Genomic DNA, 18,948 nt, shown 5'->3' with positions numbered 1-18,948 from the left:
CAAACCACCTGATCCTTCCCCACTCCGGGACTCCCAACGCCACACCACTACACTCCATCACAAAAAACCCTCAGCCCCTCAAACTCCAGGGACCTTCTATTACCCTCCACTCTCACTTTACTCGCTGACTGCACACTCTCCCTTCAACACGCTAATCAACCCTCACGTGACCGCACGCGCTCCCCACCCGCCGTATAAATACTCCCACCAGCCGCCATTCACATTCAGTCCCATTTTCGAAAATTAAAAATAAAAAAATTGAAATAAAAATTCAAAAAAAATAATAAATCGCTATATCTTTTTTCCGCCGATTATGGTGAAATCGTTGTCGCCGGAGCTCCGCCGTGAGTCGCCGTCGCCTCCGCCGCCGCTTTCGCTGTCGCCGGAGACGTCGTCGTGTAAGTACAAAGGCGTGCGGAAGCGCAAGTGGGGGAAATACGTCTGCGAAATCCGGCTGCCTAACAGCCGCGAGCGAATCTGGCTCGGCTCGTACGACACCGCCGAGAAGGCGGCGCGTGCGTTCGACGCGGCGCTGTTCTGCCTCCGCGGCAGCAAAGCCAAGTTCAACTTCCCCGAAAATCCGCCGGACATAGCCGGCGCGAGATCGATGAAGCCGGCGGAGATCCAAGCCGCCGCCGCCAGATTCGCGAACGCCGAGCCGCTCCCACGCGCCGCCGAGCCGGCGCCGGCTGCGTTCGAATATTCCGATTCGCAATCGGATACCCTTTCATCCTTTTCCTGCCCGTCGGTCACCCATCAGGACTATGAAATTACCACAGTACCCCCCGAGAGTGACTCTCTGAACCAGCTGCTTTTTCTACGGCTGCAGAGAACAACCTCTCTGAGTGCGGGGCATTTTCGGAATTTTACGATTTCCCGGGCGATTTTTTTATGCCCGCTTTGCCCGACGTTACTTATTGGTCTGATACTACTGATGACGTGTTCAGTACTGAGGCTTCGCCATCTCTATGGAACTTTGAGGCCTGATTCTTTAGGAGGACCCGGAGCTCGAGATCCCGATAAATATGCACAGTAGATGGATTAATGAACGGTATAGATGATCGAGACCCGGGACCTCGAACTTCCCTGCGGACAAACTTTCAATCCTTCTCAGGGTCAGAAATTTTGGAAAATTATTTAAAACTGAAATTACTGACCCAAATTTTTTTATTTTTGATTAATTAATTATTTTGATGGAACCATTTTTTGTATCCATCATCTTCTTTTATCTTCTTATTTTTTATTTTTTTTTAAAATGATGTTTCATTATTTATTATTATTATTTTATTTGTTGTCCCTCACATGTATGTATTCTGAGGGACCAAATTTTGCTGTAATAATATTTGTAGAAATGAGTTGAAATAAATTGTACGTGGGGTTTGAATTTTGAGTTGAGATTTAAATAGTAAAAATTTTGAATTTGAATAGTTGTATGATGTGATATAAATAGATGTTGATGTGATGTTTTGAATGTAAAATTGATTTTTAGTATAATAGAAAAAATTAAAAATAAGTGTTTGATTTGATGTTTTTTTAGAAAAAAAAAATGGAATAATCAGTGAAAATTTAATCCATTTCCCGGAACAAACACCCTTCATAAGTATTGCTAAATTACGGGAAATTTTTTTATTTTTATGTATTATTAATAATAATTTTGCATATTTATCATTAATGATGTACAAGACGAATATACATTTATTATGTTATCTTCGATGTCAGAGTTTTTTATTATCGTATTAATTGTATACGATAGAATCAATCAAATAATTACACACATATATATATAATGTATATATCCAATAATAATAAACCAAATAGATCAGAATGATACGAGGCAATGTGGGTGTATTCCTTAGACATATTTTTTCAGATTTTTATTATTTTTTATTTTTTTATTTTTTAAAAAATATCAAATTAAATATTTAATACTTCCTCCGTCCACTATCTATCTATCAGTTTACTTTTTACACATAGATTTTAGTATATTAGTATTATATTGATATGTGATACAATTGATATACATAAAGACTATTTTACCCCTTAACATTTATGATATTAAGTGGTGTTATTTGATGACATTTGTGTAATATTATATAAATGGTGGGGTAACTTTATATTTTAGTGGAAGATACATTTACCAAAAAAATGAAATTGACACATTTGTGATTGACATACTAAAATGACAAAATGGATAAATTGACGGTGGATGAATGGAGTAGTATTATTTATATTATATTGAAAATTAATTTTATATTCAAAATATCACGTTACATCAACTTATATTATATTCAAAATATTTGTTGAGATATTTTAGATATTCAGATTTAGTAGATTTATATCTAGATTTGATCTTATTCATATATTAGATTACTTAGATTTGAGTCTATCGAATCTATTTTGTATGACATATATATAGGCTCCTTACTTTGACAATAATAAGAGAATCTCATTATTTTCTCCCAAATTTCTAACATGGTATCAGAGCTTATTTTCCTCGGCTCCGGTGGATCGTCATCTCATTTTTCGGCTCCGGTGGAGTCATGTCGTTTTTTTTGCTCCGGTAGAGTCCTGTTGTTTTCGGCTCCGGTGAAGTCATCTCGTTTTTTGCTCCGGTGGAGAGTCATCTCGTTTTTTGCTCCGGTAGATAATCATCTTATTTTTTGCTCCGGTGGGTGGAGAGTCAGCTGCTAATTTTATTTATGTTTTCTGTTTGCGTTTATATTCAAATTTATCGTCAAACTCAAGTTGGTTTCTATTATACCACTTGAGTTTGAGGGGGATGTTGAGATATTTTAGATATTCAGTTTCAAATTTAGTAGATTTATATTTAGATTTGATCTTATTCATAGATTAGATTATTTAGATTTGAATCTATCGAGTCTATTTTGTATGACCTATATATAGGCTCTTTATTTTGACGATAATAAGATAATCTCATACAAAATATAGGTCATACAAAATAGACTCGATAAACTCAAATTTAAGTAATCTAATTTATGAATAAGATCAAATCTAAATATAAATTTACTAAATCGGAAACTGAATATCTAAAATATCTCAACATCCCCCTCTCAAACTGGTATAACAGAAACCAACTTGAGTTTGACGAGAAATTTGAATATAAACGCAAAAAGAAAACATAAATAAAATTAGCAGTTGACTCTCCACCCACCATAGTAAAAAATGAGATAACTCTCCGCCGGAGCAAAAAACGAGATGACTCCACCGGAGCAAAAAACGAGATGACTCCACCGGAGCAAAAAACAATAGGACTCTACCGGAGCCGAAAACGACATGACTCCACCGGAGCCGAAAATGAGATGACTCCACCTGAGCCGAAAACGACAGGACTCCACTGGAGCCGAAAACGAGATGACTCCACCGGAGCAAAAAACAACAGGACCCCACCGGAGGCGAAAAAAGATAGATCGCAACACCAAACAGATCCCACGCAGACAATAGACAAGCAACGGACAAATGGCAGATCACAGACAGGTTTCATATCGCATGCAAGCAACGGACAGGCTTCATATCGCATGCAAGCAACGGACAGGCTTCATATCGCACGCATACAACAGAAAAGAAGCAACAAGCAGGCGGACAGATGACAAACTGCAGACGGGTTTCAGATCGCATGCAGGCAACAAACGGATAGCAAATAGATTTCAAATTGAACGCAGACAACATACAAATGGTAGATAGCATGATTTCAGAATCACTACACCTCCGGGTACAATCCAGGTTGAATATACCCGGAGAAACGCAGGTTGATAGACTATATCTACGGCATAAGAAAAATAGGCTCTGATACCATATTAGAAATTTGGGGGAAAATAATGAAATTGTCTTATTGATCATCAAAATAAAAAGCCTATATATAGGCAATACAAAAGAGACTCGATAGACTCAAATCTAAATAATCTAATCTATGAATTAAATCAAATCTAGATATAAATTTACTAAATCTAAAACAGAATATATAAAATATCTCAACAATATCATTCTATACATCTATTTCAAATCAAAGACTTTTACCGTCAAATCATATGTAATTTTTTGTTGTTATTTCAAAATTCAATATATATAAATTTATTAAAAATTAAATATTGATTTTAAAAATTGAATTGGACCAGACACAACCCGGTTCATTAGCATGCCCTGCCAGACACGGTCCAAAAATTTTGGAGTCTATTTTTTTAGGTCAAAGCACGATTTTTTCGTATTGTGCTCGGACTGGGCTTTCATGATTATTTTGCCACCCCCAAATGAAATTATTGTATTTACATTATGATTGCCAATGTTGCTAGTCAGCAAAAATTGTTATGACACGATAACCTAACACGAAATAATTAGGTTTTAGTAAAGGATTTTAACTCGATTATAAATACGGGTTGACACGAATCTGTTACAATAATAAACAGATCGAGTTAAAATTTAGGCTCTCAACTCAAATATGACACGACAATCCAATTATAATATATTAATTAATTAATTAATATATTTATTAGATATATATAAAATAATTATAATTTAATAACCCACGTATTAATTTAAATTAAGTTAAATTTAAAATAATTCGACCTAATTCATCAAATACATTATACTAGAACTAAAAAAAAACTAACATAGCACGACAACATGACGAAAAATAATTGAATTTAAATAAAAAAATTTAATTTAATTATGTATACGAGTCAATACGGGTTAACACAAATCCGAAGCGATAATAAATAAGTCAGATTATAATTAAATTATTTAACATGTTTAAGTATTCAATCAAATATGAATTGACCAAATGCCAACTCTATATTATACATAAATCAACGTTACTTAAAATATTAAGGTTATCAATAAAAATATGTTATCATAATCCATATCTCCAAATACTTCGTCCTTCTAGTTAAAAAATATACATATTTATATTTTGGGACATCTAATTACGAAATAACTATTTCATTAAATATCTCATTTCAATGTCTTTACTTTATATTACATCGTTACTTTTATATTAAAAAAATAAAAGCAAAAATATAATTATATTACTTTTACCTATCTATTATAATTAAAATATTATTATTTATTAAACTCCACCGTAAAAATAAATATATACTTTTATTTTTATTTGACGGAGGGAGTATTATTTAAGAGTTTGTTTCTTTTGACACTAAAATCAAGTTTTTTATATTTAAATTATGTATTTTATAAAAAAATTTATAGAAAATATTTTGTTATATATTATTTTAATACAAAAATCAAACCAATTTTTTTTTTTCAAAACATATCAAAGAAACATACCCTTAAATTCCAGAACAAAACAAAATACTCTTTTATAACAAAATATTCAATTTTTTATTTTAGTCTGTCTCATAATAATTTTTTTTTTTAAGTAATTGTATTATATACATAACATTACAAATATTTTTACAACTTACAATATATTAAACAAATACTTTTACAATTTACAATATATTACACAAATATTATTATTTAGTCATTTATATTTTATTTTTATTACATTCTAATATAATACTAATATTTTTAAAATTTTATACAAACAGTATACATAATTATGGGACATATTTTGTATGCAAAACTTGTGAATGCCAAAATGACCTCAATTGGTGTTCTAGAAGCCTCCATCTTTTGCACAAAACCCCCCTTTCTGTTTCAGGAACCTTCTAGGGTTTCTTTATCCTCTCGTTATCCATCAGCGCACCATTCCAATCCTCCCACACTACCTACACCTCACTTACTCTTCACTGCGCTCCGCTCTACTCTGCTCGCATTCATTGCCTTGCCTATCAACACACGTTCTACGCTTTCAGGTAACGTATTTATCGCTATTCTCTTGCTCAATTCTCTGCAATCGTTGGATTTCATTGATGTGATTTGGTTTTCCGCTTTGGTTTGTACAGATTTCTGAGTTTTAGAGCGAGAAATGGCGACCATAAACCTTGCTTCAGTTTCTGCCAAAGGATTTGCTTCGTTTAATGGACTCAGGGCCACGGATGCTGTGCAGGTTTCGTTTTTCACCCCTGTGAAGCAGAGTGGGGGCTCTCAAAAGACGTTTCGTGGACTTGTTGTTAAAGCTTCCACTACCGTTGCTCCGAAGGTGCGTTTTGTTACAGTCAGTGATGTATTCGTTTCGAAATTCGATTCTGAGCTCGAAGTCGTTCGTTGTTGCATCTATTGTCTGTTTGTGAATGAATTTCGGTACAGCTGAAAATTGGTGTTTAGATTCATTGATTCGTATTCGGTTATTGAAATGCTCTGGTTTCTTTCTTTAGATACCAGTTGTGATGTTTTCGTAGTGATTATCTTAAGGAATAGATCTTTGTTTCTCATTTGAGCAGTTAAAGGATGTTTTTGATTCTTGTTTATTTCGATTTTGATGCGTCAGTGTTCTTGGAGTGAGGGTAATTTCTGATTATGTTGTAGACTTAGCATATGGTAAATTCTAAACCAAAAATCAGGAGTATTTATTATTTATTGAAGATTTGGATTTGGATTTGGATTTGGCGATTGAGAATAGTAAATATTTGAAAGTAAATTTGATTTTATGTGTAACATATTAAATGAAAAGCAGTGTTTGATTCAATAGTATTGGATGAACAAATTTGATACATAGTGCCGCAGCAGATTGAACCTTTAAGAAAAGGACCCCTAATGATTTACTGGGCTCTGAAATCTTATTTCCCACCATGTTTGGACCATTAGTTTCTTAGGCTGTGTTTGTTTGAAGGTTCGTAAAAGAATTGAGTATTTGATTTGATGTTTTTGAAGTAAAATTTTGGAAAAACAGTGAAATCCCATCCTTAATGTTCTATGGAAGTTTTAGCAATTGTTCATCTCATGTAATTTCTTATCTTCAGTACACAACTCTCAAGCCGTTAGCTGATAGAGTGTTGGTCAAGATTAAGACAGCAGAGGAAAAGACATCTGGCGGTATCTTACTACCAGTAACCGCACAATCAAAACCACAAGGGGGTGAGGTTGTTGCTGTTGGCGAGGGTCGCACGGTTGGAAAGAACAAAGTGGACATTTCTGTTAAGGTATTGTCACAATTCACGGCATTTCCATTTCCTGTTTTTATTTAAATGGCAGCAAGTTGACTTTTGTTTGGGGGGGGGGGGTGTTTGTGTCTATAGACTGGTGCCCAAGTTGTATACTCGAAGTATGCAGGGACAGAAGTCGAATTCAATGGCGCAAATCATCTTATTCTGAAGGAGGACGATGTTATAGGTATTCTTGATACTGACGACGTGAAAGATTTGAAGCCCCTGAATGACAGAGTTCTCATTAAGGTTGGTTATGTGTTTGGGTTTTGAATAGTTGTTTGATGTGATATAAATAAGTATTGATATCATGTGATGCTTTGCATATAAAATTAAATTTTAGTATAATATAAAAAATGAAAAATAACTATCTGATTTGATTCTTTTTAAAGAAAAAAATTTATGAATAGTAAAAAGCTCCAAATTGACAATCGTATGGATTTAATGACGAATATTAAATCCCTTTAGCCTAAGTCTCTGTTACCAAGTGTGGCCTAAAAGCTAATGACGCTATGTTGTAGAATTTGAGTATTTGAAAGCAATACATTTTGTACCTGTGTGGCTTTTGAATATCTGAAATTTTCGATCATTCATAATACATCTTCTAGTCTAGTGCTGTTTGGTGTGAATATCTGGTGAACTACTATTATATCTCAGGTTGCTGAGGTTGAAGAGAAAACAGCCGGTGGTTTGTACCTGACAGACGCAAGCAAGGAGAAGCCTTCAATCGGAACTGTAAGTTACATATATGGGTGTGTTTATTTGTGAGATTTTGATTTTGGGTTTTGGTTTTGAATAGTAAAATTTTGAATTGAAATAGTTGTTTGATGTGATATAAATATGTATTGATGTGATGTTTTGAATAAAAAAATAAATTTTAGTGAAATATAATAAATGAAAAATAGGTGTTTCATTTGATTTTTTTTTAGGAAAAAACATATTGGAATAGTAAAATCATAATTAAAGTTTGACAAGTAAACACACCCATAATTTTGTAAAATATATGTAATAGGTCACAATAATATTCCCTCCATCCACAAGTTAATGTCTTACTTTCCTATTTGGAACGTTAACAACTATGGTCTTATTTCATTTTTTGTACACAAAATTTACTTTTTTACTCTTCATTTATTTATCATTTTTAATATCTACTAACAAAGGGTAAATTTATCAATTTGTAACCAAAAAGCAATATATTTATCATTTTTAATATCTATCAACAAAGGGTAAATTTATCAATTCGTAACCAAAAAGCATTTACTTAAAAAAACCATGCAAAATATTTTAGGACAAAAAAAATTGGACTAAGGGACTATTATATTCCTTCGCGGAAGAAGAGTCATTTTTTTCTTTTGCACGTAAATTTATTAATATCAGTATTATATTAGTTTGTAGTAGAAAAACAAAAATATTCTTATTAGCATTGTGTAATATAAAAGTATTTGTCTAGTTATAAGAATATTTATTATATCAGTAATGACATCTATGTTTTGGGACGGACATAAATGAAAAATAACGTCCATTTCATGGACGGAGGGAGTATTAATTTTTAAAAAGATTGATTTAAGCACGATGTATGCTAATATTTGCTCGGGATGAATCTATACAGGTGATTGCAGTCGGGCCGGGCCAGCTAGACGAGGAGGGCAACAGAAAGCCACTATCAGTTGCGGCAGGAAACACGGTTTTGTACTCGAAATACGCAGGCAACGACTTCAAGGGCGCTGACGGTACAGAATACATAACACTACGGGCTTCGGACGTCATCGCCATCCTCTCTTAGAAAAAAAAAAAGAAGACATGGCTGGCTGTAAATGGCCGCGGCGCAATCTTGTAACGCTAGACCTTGCGTACATCTCTTCTATCGATCGCTCAACAGGTCAATCTAATTTTCATTCGCAATTATGGGTGGCTTTAGTAGATGATGTTATCGTATGGTCTATTTTAAGAGATTATTCTTGTTATTATTCTTGCTGTCCTTTATGAACATTATGGTGTTATTGTTCCTTGGAAGGGTATGGAGAAGACTTCTATTTTTTTTTTTCTTTTTTTTTTTTTTGGTGTCCCTCGGTATTACTCTTTCCGTCCTCCTCTAAGGATTAAGGGTGAGCATTGGCCGGTTCAAATCGAAAAAATTGATTTTTTTTTGTTCAGTTTGGATTGTTCATAAATTTCGGTTTTGGTTTGATTATGATTTTTAATTTTTAATTTTGGTTAATCGAAAAAATTGAATTTTTAAAAAATAATAAAAAATTATATATTAATAAATAATATATATTATATTTTTGAGTATTTGTATTTGATTGTATATTAAAATATATTAATAAATAAAAGTTCGATTTCTTCGGTTTAAATCGAACCGAACTAGTTTTGTTCGGTTATTTGGTTTTGAAAAATTTTGGTTTGATTTATTTTAACCAATTTTACCCATAGCACAGTTTGCGCGTTAGAATCAGATATAATCAAGTCAAAGTAGTAGACAATAATAGTTAGTTGATTAAATAGACGGAAGGAAGGAAGGATATGGATAGTACCAGGGCAGAAGCATCATAGCAGTGGCGATGATATGTATATTTAGGGATCCATCCGATAAAAGTAATTTATTTACCTGAACAGGCAGAGGAGACTAGAAATGTCAATTGTCGATCAGGCAAAACAAGTTTCAAAATTAGCTAGTAGTGCCAGCCCCACTTGGCTTGAGGAAGATTTTAGAATGGATTGGATTATTCAACACACGCCTCATCCCAAATACGAACAAACGCACCAATTTAATTTTGAGTCAATCGTAATCATGATGATCGATGCGTTTTGGCTTCTCTTCTCTTCTCTTCTTTTACAGAAGAGAGGAAGGAGGATATATGAGGCCGACGAGGAAAGAGGCGAGCTGCCTGCAGCAGCTACTCATACTCATACTCATACTGAATGGTAGGGTAGCATTGCTAGCTGCTGAATAGAAAGAAAGAAAGAACGAAGAAGAACAAGTTACAATAATTCTGAAATCCAACACTCACCCTTGAATTGGTCGTCACGTCACCATGAATGATCATCGTAGCAGACGGGGAGTTTCGCCCTGGATTGTGCTATTATTCTGGTGCATACTCCTCCTCTTCGCCCTCCTCACTAACTTCTCCACCCTCCGCCTCCTCCTTTCCAAGGTATTTATTTATTTATATATTATTCATTCATTTCCGAGTGTAAGTGAGTGTGCCTTGGTTGGGATTTTGCTGAAATTATTCTTGATTACTCCTTACAATTTCAAGTGATTTGTGTATTAGAATGTAATTTGATGTATTTATTGCAACGGAAGGTCATCAGCCCAGATTGGTATCCAGATGGAATAATCCGGCGACGATGGAGATGATTGTCGGCGAGAACTCCGCAACTCCAGCAGCGATCTCAGTCCGAGAAAGAGTTCTCCTTCCTGACGAAGCTCTGCTATTCCTGAAATACCACCGGCCGCCGCCGCCGTCATCGTCGGCTGCTTTATTAACCAAAGCTGATCTCACCTGCATCTACTACTACGCGTCCACGAACTCATCATCGCCGCAGCTCCAGCAATCCCCACCGACTTGGCTAGAAACCAGAGACGAAAACGACCTGCAGATCGTCCGGTGCCCGGCGCCTACAACAACACATGGCATGATCGTGTCCCTTGCGTTTAACAGCAAGGGTAACAAGAACAGCCTCACACCTCCTGCAGCAGCAGCAGCAGCAGGGCCTACGTACAAATGGGACTCTCTGGCGTACGAAGCCGCCTTCGATGATGATGACGAGTCAACGATTGTTTTCGTGAAGGGACTCAATCTACGGTCAGGAAAGGCTGCTGCCCCTTCCAGGTACAAGTGCCTCTTCTACATCGGGGATTCAAACTCCGGCTCCCTTCTCCGGAGCGACGTCGTTTCAGCTGCCCAGGAAATCGTCAGGTGCCGGACCCCTTCCCCCGTACTTAACGCCCCACCTAGTTTTGGCAGAGACCCCAATCCCATTAAGGTCTCCGTTAAGGCCGTTGGCAAGCGGGCCCTCGATTCCGTTGCACGAATAAGAATCCCGGCGGCAGAATCAGACAGGAACTCCCAAAAAACAGCAGCAGCAGCACAGGGTATGTATGTGCACGATGGTGAGGAATCAAGCTCGGTTCCTGCGGGAATGGGTGATGTACCACTCCCGGATCGGAGTGGAAAGATGGTTCATTTACGACAACAACAGCAACGACGATCTGGAGCGGGTGGTGGAGTCTTTGAATCAGCAGCAGCAGCACCACAACGTGACACGCCATAGTTGGCCCTGGATCAAGAGTCAAGAGGCGGGGTTCGCGCACTGCGCATTGAGGGCTCGAGATTCCTGCCAGTGGGTTGCATTCACGGACGTTGATGAATTCTTTCACATGCCGGCGGCGGCGTCTCACTGGTCCCTCCACGATGTGATAAGCAGCAGCAGCGATGACTACTACTCTGATGGGGAGGGGGGGGGGAAATCCGGGTGTGGTGCCGCAGCTTCGGGCCGTCTGGGCTGAAGCAGCATCCGGAGAGAGGGGTAATGGGCGGGTACACGTGCAGGGCGGCTGCAACGGAGAGGCACAAGAGCATAGTGAGGGCGGATGCGCTGAACTCGTCCCTCATCAACGTGGTGCACCATTTCCATCTCAAGTCCGGGTTCCGATCCCTCCAACTCAACACCACCCGGCTGGTGATCAACCATTACAAGTACCAGGTGTGGGCGGTCTTCAAGGACAAGTTCTACCGGAGGGTTGCCACCTACGTCTCCGATTGGCAGGAGGAGAGGAATGTGGACTCCAAGGACAGGGCGCCCGGCCTAGGGACCAAAACCCGTCGAGCCGCCCGATTGGTCCGCCAGGTTTGTGAGGTTCAGGATACCGCCTTGAGGGACTGGGTCCTTCGCCAATTCGCTGACCCCGCCACAGGCTTGTTGCCCTGGCAGCCCAACTGATTTTCAAACTATACATACATACCATCTGGCTAGACTAGCTACTACCTGGTAACAAACAAAAAAACAAAGAAATACAAGGACACTTTTAAATTTGTATAGAATATATTTATTGTAAAAAGAAGAAATAAAAGTTTGTTTATTGTCGAAGAAGAAAGGAATTACTATTACAGTAGTATCTAACTATCTATACATTTATAGACTCTTAAATCTTGATTTCCGTCTTCCATTCAGACTCAATTCGGATTCATTTATTTGGGAGTGTTATTTTGAACAGCTAGTCGAAATTACTAAAATGCCCACGCAACACCCACCCTCTAACTAGCCGTTAAGCTTTTCATATAAGAAGGAAATATGACCGTTACGGAACCTCTCCTCAGTCCTCTCCCTTTCCTTGCCCACTAAACTAAAAACCAATACGAAATCCGGAGGAGGAAAGGATGACCAATGCAGAGGGTTCGGGTCCGGAAATCATGGAAAATGGGAAGAGAAACGAGAGTTTGTTCAGCCCAAGGTTTCGATCGGTGGCGGCGATGGCCGGTTGGGATGAAGAGGCACTGCTGATTGCAAGCCTCGTCGTGGAAGACACGCCCGACCGCCAGTTGAAGCACAAGAAAAGATCCGGTTTGCACAGTTTCATAACACCTCCCACAAATTCTACAAGGTTGGTTCAGGAGAACCAGTCCTTGTGTCTTCTGAAACAAGCTTGGTTTGGTTTTACTTTGTTCATTTCATTTCTGCGTTTGTTTGTTGTAATGAATTATTTATTCCCTTGACTGGTCTCCGAAAGAAAGTTGCTTGTGCGATGCTGCGTTTGTATCTAAAGAGGATATAAATATAATCGTCCTACTGATCGAATTGGGTTGGTGGTTCAGAAAACGCAGAGCCCAGCGGAGAAGTCCGGCATCCAAACCAGTGGCGATTCTTGACCTTGAGGAGGATGTGGATGTGGATGACTCAAACGCAAAAACAAGGTTCTTCATTTAATCTCTTTAATTTCCAGACTAGTTTTAAGATTTTCAATCCTCTCTGCATCTTTGATTCCAACCCAAGTATTCTACAGAAAGTGAGAAAAAGAGTGAAGAGACAACCAGTGATAAACAAGTAGAGAAGACAAAAGGAGGTTATGAAGAGGGTTGCAGGAACACCTCCACTGCCGCAATGCCTTTTGATAAGCTTCGGGAGGAACTTTCTTGCGCAGTAAGAAGAGAATTATAAATTGTCTCTGATTAGCTTCCTTTCATTTGCTTTGATCTCTAACTTAACATGAACTTGGTAACCAAGATTTGCTTGGAGATCTGCTATGAACCCAGTACCACGCCTTGTGGACACAGGTAGGTTACTACATTCATTTGTTTTGCTTGACCAAAAACAATGAAAATCTTCATTAGTTTACTTTACTTCTGCGTGTGCAGTTTTTGCAAAAGATGTCTGCGCTCGGCTGCTGATAAGTGTGGCAAGAGATGCCCCAAGTGCAGGCAGCTAATCAGGTAGTGTGTGTAGGCATGACCATATATATCTATATATTTAATCACACAAACTGACTTTGGATAATATGGTGAAACAATGCAATGCAGCAATAGTAGATACTGCTGCACGGTGAACACGGTTCTATGGAACACAATACAGCTATTGTTCCCCCAAGAGGTGGAGGCGAGGAAGGCAGCAGAAGCAGCAGCTGTAGATAGTCACGCGAGAACAACTCCTCCAGCTCCAGCAAGAAGTAGTAGGAGGGTCAGAGAATTTGCGGCAGCATTGAATATCCCTAGTCGTCTGAGAGAAGAAACCAGAATCGTCATCGTCACCGCCATCTCCCTCGCCGTGTGCAAAGTGGGAGAGAATTGCCAAGCCAAGATGAGGATGCTGCGTTGGCTTTGAGATTGCAGAGGGAAGAATTCATGGAGGTTTTTAACAGCGGCAGCGAGCATGGTCGTAGAAGTAGTAGTAGTGGGTACAACTCATCTGCTGCGGCTGCTAGAGCCAATTTGAGGGCAATGGCCTCAAGGGCCGCTAACATTAGGATCAGAGGCCAACACCACCACTAGAGTTGGCATTAATCATCACCATCAGTGGGATGGTAAAAACCAGTATGTATTAGACAATTCTCCGTGGACAAAATAATGAGACGTCTCATCAAAATTTTGGGATACAGTACAGTATAGTCAGTCAGTCAGTGTTCGTACAATCAATGTTTGTGAGAATGCTTCCGGCTCTTGTGATGAGTCTCGCCCTTCTCTCTGTGCCTTCTATGGATGGCCCTAAAAGTGAAGGCAAATGTTCCAACAGCGGCCATCACATATAAAGCCATGTATGGAGCCAATGCCAAGGCAGCTAGGTAGCAAGAGTATCCAGCAACCAGGTAAGCATAACTTAGCCTGATTTGCCCAAATAGGATCCCGCCTGGGATTGGAAACACAAAGAAATTAAAGTCCGGGTTTGAATCACATAAGCCATGCAGGATCACACCAATGCAGAGTAGAGAATCTGAAAGCCATGGAACCATGGGGATCCCAACCTGCAAATGTCAAGAGGAGCTATCTGAGTGCTAATAAAAAAATATACAAGGAGTACTTGAGGGCAGAATAAATGAAAAATATCTTATTAAAATAAAAAAATATCTTACTTGTGAGAACTGTATTCTAAAATGAAAAAAGAATGAAAATTTATGCTCAATCAAGATCGTCCCTGTCAAGGATTCAGCTACTTTGCACCCACCACTAGCAATGGTTAAAAAGAGTGGCAACAAAATTGGCATCATAATCATCAAGCATTGAGCTAGTGGCTTTCCACTAAACCTTCAGTTGTCTCATTTTGTTATTGATATGGACTAAGTTTTAGGTTGGGAAGACTTTTATATATACCAGGCATTGTTTCATTCGACGCGTATTCATACTCAAAATATTAGTGCCCGTGCAACTCTTAATCATGTTTGGCCAATAAATTGTCAAAATCGTATGCTATTTTGGAAAAAAAAAAAAAAAAAAAAAGAATTCAATCGCATTCCAATGAGAGTATAGTGGAAGAACACACATACCTGAATCCAGGCAGCAAGAGAAGGGGCAAACATTAATGCTGCAAGCAAGTGTAAAATAAGCAAACCATGCTGGTGGTAGAAGATCTCCAATTGTGTGTCACCATAACTTCTTGTTGATTTTGGGCTACTGGTGCAGGTTTCATACAACTCCTTGCTATGGACACTACTGCGAAATGAAGCCATCAAAAAACTGTTCAAGAAAACAGACGAAGACACTTAGATCATTATTACAAGATGCAAATGGTATTCAAATGGCAAGTAAACAAATAAGGCATCCCAGAAAATATCAAAAGCAAACTAGTTAATTGCCTAACAGAAAATTTCATAACCACACTCAACATATGACAATGGACCTGAACCGTAAGTGGCCAAAAGCATAAACGTCCATAGAAATTCTGGATCGCTTCTGCTTGGTGTGTGTTAAGTGTTAAAAAAAACTGTAAATCAGGGACTCTTAAAAAAATCCTCTATTAGGAAAAGAAAGATATTTGATGCATAATATAAAACAAATCAATCTGGACATTACCAGTCCATATAAAGCTGGAATTAAGCCATCTACATGATCCAGGTAATGCTTTCACATGATAAAAAATATAAAAAAATAAAAAAAAAAACATGCCATACCCTTACTCATAAATTATACTCTTATCCTAAAGAGAAATTTAACCAAGTAAATACGTGAATGTTAAAGGGATTCTGTTACAGGTACCTTGACATACTGCTGTGGCAGAATAAAGCATGATAGAAGAGCAAAACAAAGAGACCCAGTGCCGGATGCACAAAACATGCCAAGGAAATCGCAAGCAATGATGTAATAAGCAGAGGATTACCCCTTAAAACCCTTATCACCTGCTCCATGCAAAAGTAGACAAGGATCTATCATCAGATTTTGATAGTTGAACCTCAAAAGGGAAAAACAGAAAGAAAAACATAACATTCATCACAAAGTAAATTGCAGGTAACCAGAACATCATACGGTCTAAGAACCAGAATTTCCTTGCTTGATTAAATACAATATCCGGAGATTCAGGTACAAAGAAACCATCCGATCTAGCTTACCGGAAGATTAAATTTACCTTAATTGATGCAAGGGTGCAGGAAAAATTGATTAGCCACTGCATACAGGAAAACCAAGAAGTCCCTTCCCACATTTGTGACCTGACAAATAAAAATTTTCTTAGCATATAAAATATCATAAGAAAAGTTAATGTGTATGTCAATTTCCATTAGATAGAGAATTTTGAGTAATTTCTATTTATTGTTCATGAACCTCTTAATTTTATTAGATAGACTTACACAACTAAGACTTCAAATAAAGTTGCTCCTCTTATAATGATTACAAAAATGAATATCACATAATCAAGATAGTAAATGCACAAGGAGGCAGATGCACACAGACATTGCAACTAACCGTTTCTTGATGGATACATGGATGATTCCAGCCACATAGAAAACCATTTGGGAAAGTAGTATCAGAACAGCTATCACTCCATTAGCACAAATAAAGCAGAATATGGAGACAAAAACAAAACTTAGAGTTGGAGGGTCAGATTGATAAATGAGGCATGAAATGAGCACAGCAAGAATAACTGGTAAAGTGATGTGAAATATAAATGGCCTTGGCATTCTCAAGTTTGATTCAACAGCAGATAGCAATGATGGTATGGGCTGATCAACTTCCCATGCATGTGCCTGCCGCATCAAAGCGAAAAAACACAACAGCAACGCAAAGGCCAAGAATCTGCATGGAATTGATGCATTAAAGGAAAGACCTATATAAATATACTAATCAGAATGAATAAGTAGGGTAAAATATATTATTCACAACGAAGCTGGAGAGATGCATTGTCAACACAGGCAGTTCATTAAATGATTACGATTGGGGTTGAATGTCCTCATTTTGAGAAAGTGACAAAGAGTATACGTCATTGCTTTTAGTTAAAAATGGTGAAGAGTAATCTTATTTCATTAATAAAAGAGCATAAAGAACTCTCCACAAAATAGTAAAAAATCTTATACCAAATTGAACAATTAATGGCGATAAAGTTCCTAACTGTTATGTGTTCCAAAAGTAAATACAGAATAAGCTTCTAGATAGGAATATCAGCTACATGTTATAAACATATAAAGTTCGCCAAAAATCAACAAATTTTTGAATAATACTTGGTAACAAAGGATTTACCTGTGACACATATAAAAGCAAGAATCTAGCAGCAGCAGCAATAGAAACATGAACAGTACTTCTATATGAACAATGTGGATCTACCTGAAAATAATTGCACAGTAAAAAATTGATAACATAATACTGATAAAAATCCAAAGACTCCAGTTTCACAGGTTTTTTCCATTAGGGGGAAACCTAAAATATCAATTCAAGCAACCATACCAGTACAAAAACAGTTGTCTTATCAGACTGTGAGAAGAAGTCCAGAGTGCTGGGGAGGAATCCACAACAATTGATTCTGAATTCAAATTTGGAAATGCATGCAAACCAGAGGTCACATCCCAAGCTAGTGCCACGGGAGGGAAACACCGTAGCTTGCAAAGCCCTGCATTTCAGAGGATCAGAAGCTAAATGTAATCAATGAAATTGACAAACCATCTATTCAGGAGGGATAAGCAATTAAACATAAAAGCCAGCTCACATGTAATCAGTGATGAAGCTTCAAGTCGCAGTAGCAAAATTCTTATAATATTGTACTGAAGCAAAATTTTTGCAATTATTATCAGAATTACTTTCATTAGAAACAGAGCTTGTTAACAAAGGTTTCAGCGGGCAGAAAAACTGGTTTTAAGGTGATCATTTATGTTTATGAACAGCTGACATTATCCAACTAGTTTTTGTATTATCAGAGGGAGTCATTTTGAAGAAAGCCAGCCGCATGGAGTTTTACTCGAGTTGGAGGTAAGGCTCACAGCCAATCCCCTTCCTTTTCTTTTCTTTTGAGATTCAAATCATATTATTCTATCATTATCTTTTTTCTTTCATTTCTATTATAACCCTTGCAACCTTCCACTTATCACATTCATGCCACAAACCCTACCGCATATGAGGAAGTCCTCTTGCAGTAATTGGGAGTGGATAGGCAACTAAGAATGGTTTAAAATCCCAAATTCAAGAATCCCAAATACTTGTGAGGTAGAATTGACAGAGAAATGAACTTACTACTATTTTCTGCATCTTCGGATGCTTCAAATTCTGACCCTTTTATTCCGCAGCCAGTAGGTGTAAGAGATAATGAAACAGGAAGATGCCCTAAGCTAACTAAGAATGTAAAATTGAGAGTGAGAGGATGGTCCTCCTTCAAGTTCACTTCCTGTAAAACAATCAATTTAAGTATAAAGAATCATTACATAACTTCTGCAATAACGAAGCTGTCTCAAAAGCCAAGCCCTTGTAGATCAAATGGTGAGGCATCTCCACTTGGGGGCTATGTCCCGGGTTCGATTCCGAGTGGATGCGTGTGAGAGTGTGGAGTAAAAAAAAAAAAAAACCAAGCTGTCTCGAAAATCTTAACCTTGTTTGAAATTAAAGAATGAACCAGCTGGTAGCTTGAGAATAAATGTTCTCCATCTTTTGGATTGAAAAATTGCCCAACCCCCATAGAAACTGCTGGTGGCGGTCTACCTGAAACACTCTGAATGAAGATATAAAATGTTTCAGTAGCTAAATAGTATACAAAAGTAAAAGTGTCACATTCTCATAAAATTTATAGCCAGCAATGATAGTGTGTTAAACAGGACCATAAGCAGGCTGAAGAAACTTATAAGGTCACTGCTCGGATTAGTTGATCTTGTCATAAAGCTTGTTAACTAAACTTAATCTTGCAGTTAGTTATCATGAGAACCAATCAAGCGGTCTTCACGACTTAGCAAAAAGCTTTTGGCTTAATCCACTCAAAGATAGAGGAAACC

General features: G+C 37.5%; 1 protein-coding gene and 3 pseudogenes across 1 annotated transcript; 3 read left to right on the top strand and 1 right to left on the bottom strand.

Moving 5' to 3' along the window:
• The first annotated feature begins 211 nt into the window (after positions 1-211).
• LOC127247100 (ethylene-responsive transcription factor ERF017-like) lies at positions 212-1,421 on the top strand (annotated as a pseudogene).
• A 4,236-nt stretch (positions 1,422-5,657) lies between these two features.
• LOC127247084 (20 kDa chaperonin, chloroplastic-like) lies at positions 5,658-9,022 on the top strand. The gene is made up of 6 exons (XM_051268793.1): positions 5,658-5,825; positions 5,916-6,112; positions 6,873-7,052; positions 7,149-7,304; positions 7,713-7,790; positions 8,665-9,022. Exons 2-6 carry the CDS (start codon positions 5,939-5,941, stop codon positions 8,836-8,838), a joined length of 762 nt encoding a protein of 253 aa, XP_051124750.1. The 5' UTR covers positions 5,658-5,825; positions 5,916-5,938; the 3' UTR covers positions 8,839-9,022.
• Positions 9,023-10,362: 1,340 nt separating this feature from the next.
• Positions 10,363-14,044, top strand: LOC127247076 (glycosyltransferase family 92 protein RCOM_0530710-like; annotated as a pseudogene).
• Positions 14,045-14,108: 64 nt separating this feature from the next.
• Positions 14,109-18,733, bottom strand: LOC127247070 (uncharacterized; annotated as a pseudogene).
• Between the last annotated feature and the right edge of the window lie 215 nt (positions 18,734-18,948).

This window comes from Andrographis paniculata, unplaced genomic scaffold (assembly GCF_009805555.1).
Source record: "Andrographis paniculata isolate CXL003 unplaced genomic scaffold, ASM980555v1 Contig111END, whole genome shotgun sequence".
Lineage (NCBI taxonomy): Eukaryota > Viridiplantae > Streptophyta > Magnoliopsida > Lamiales > Acanthaceae > Andrographis > Andrographis paniculata.
The sequence above is the reverse complement of the archived record's forward strand: the minus strand, read 5'-3'. Positions and strand labels throughout refer to the sequence as shown.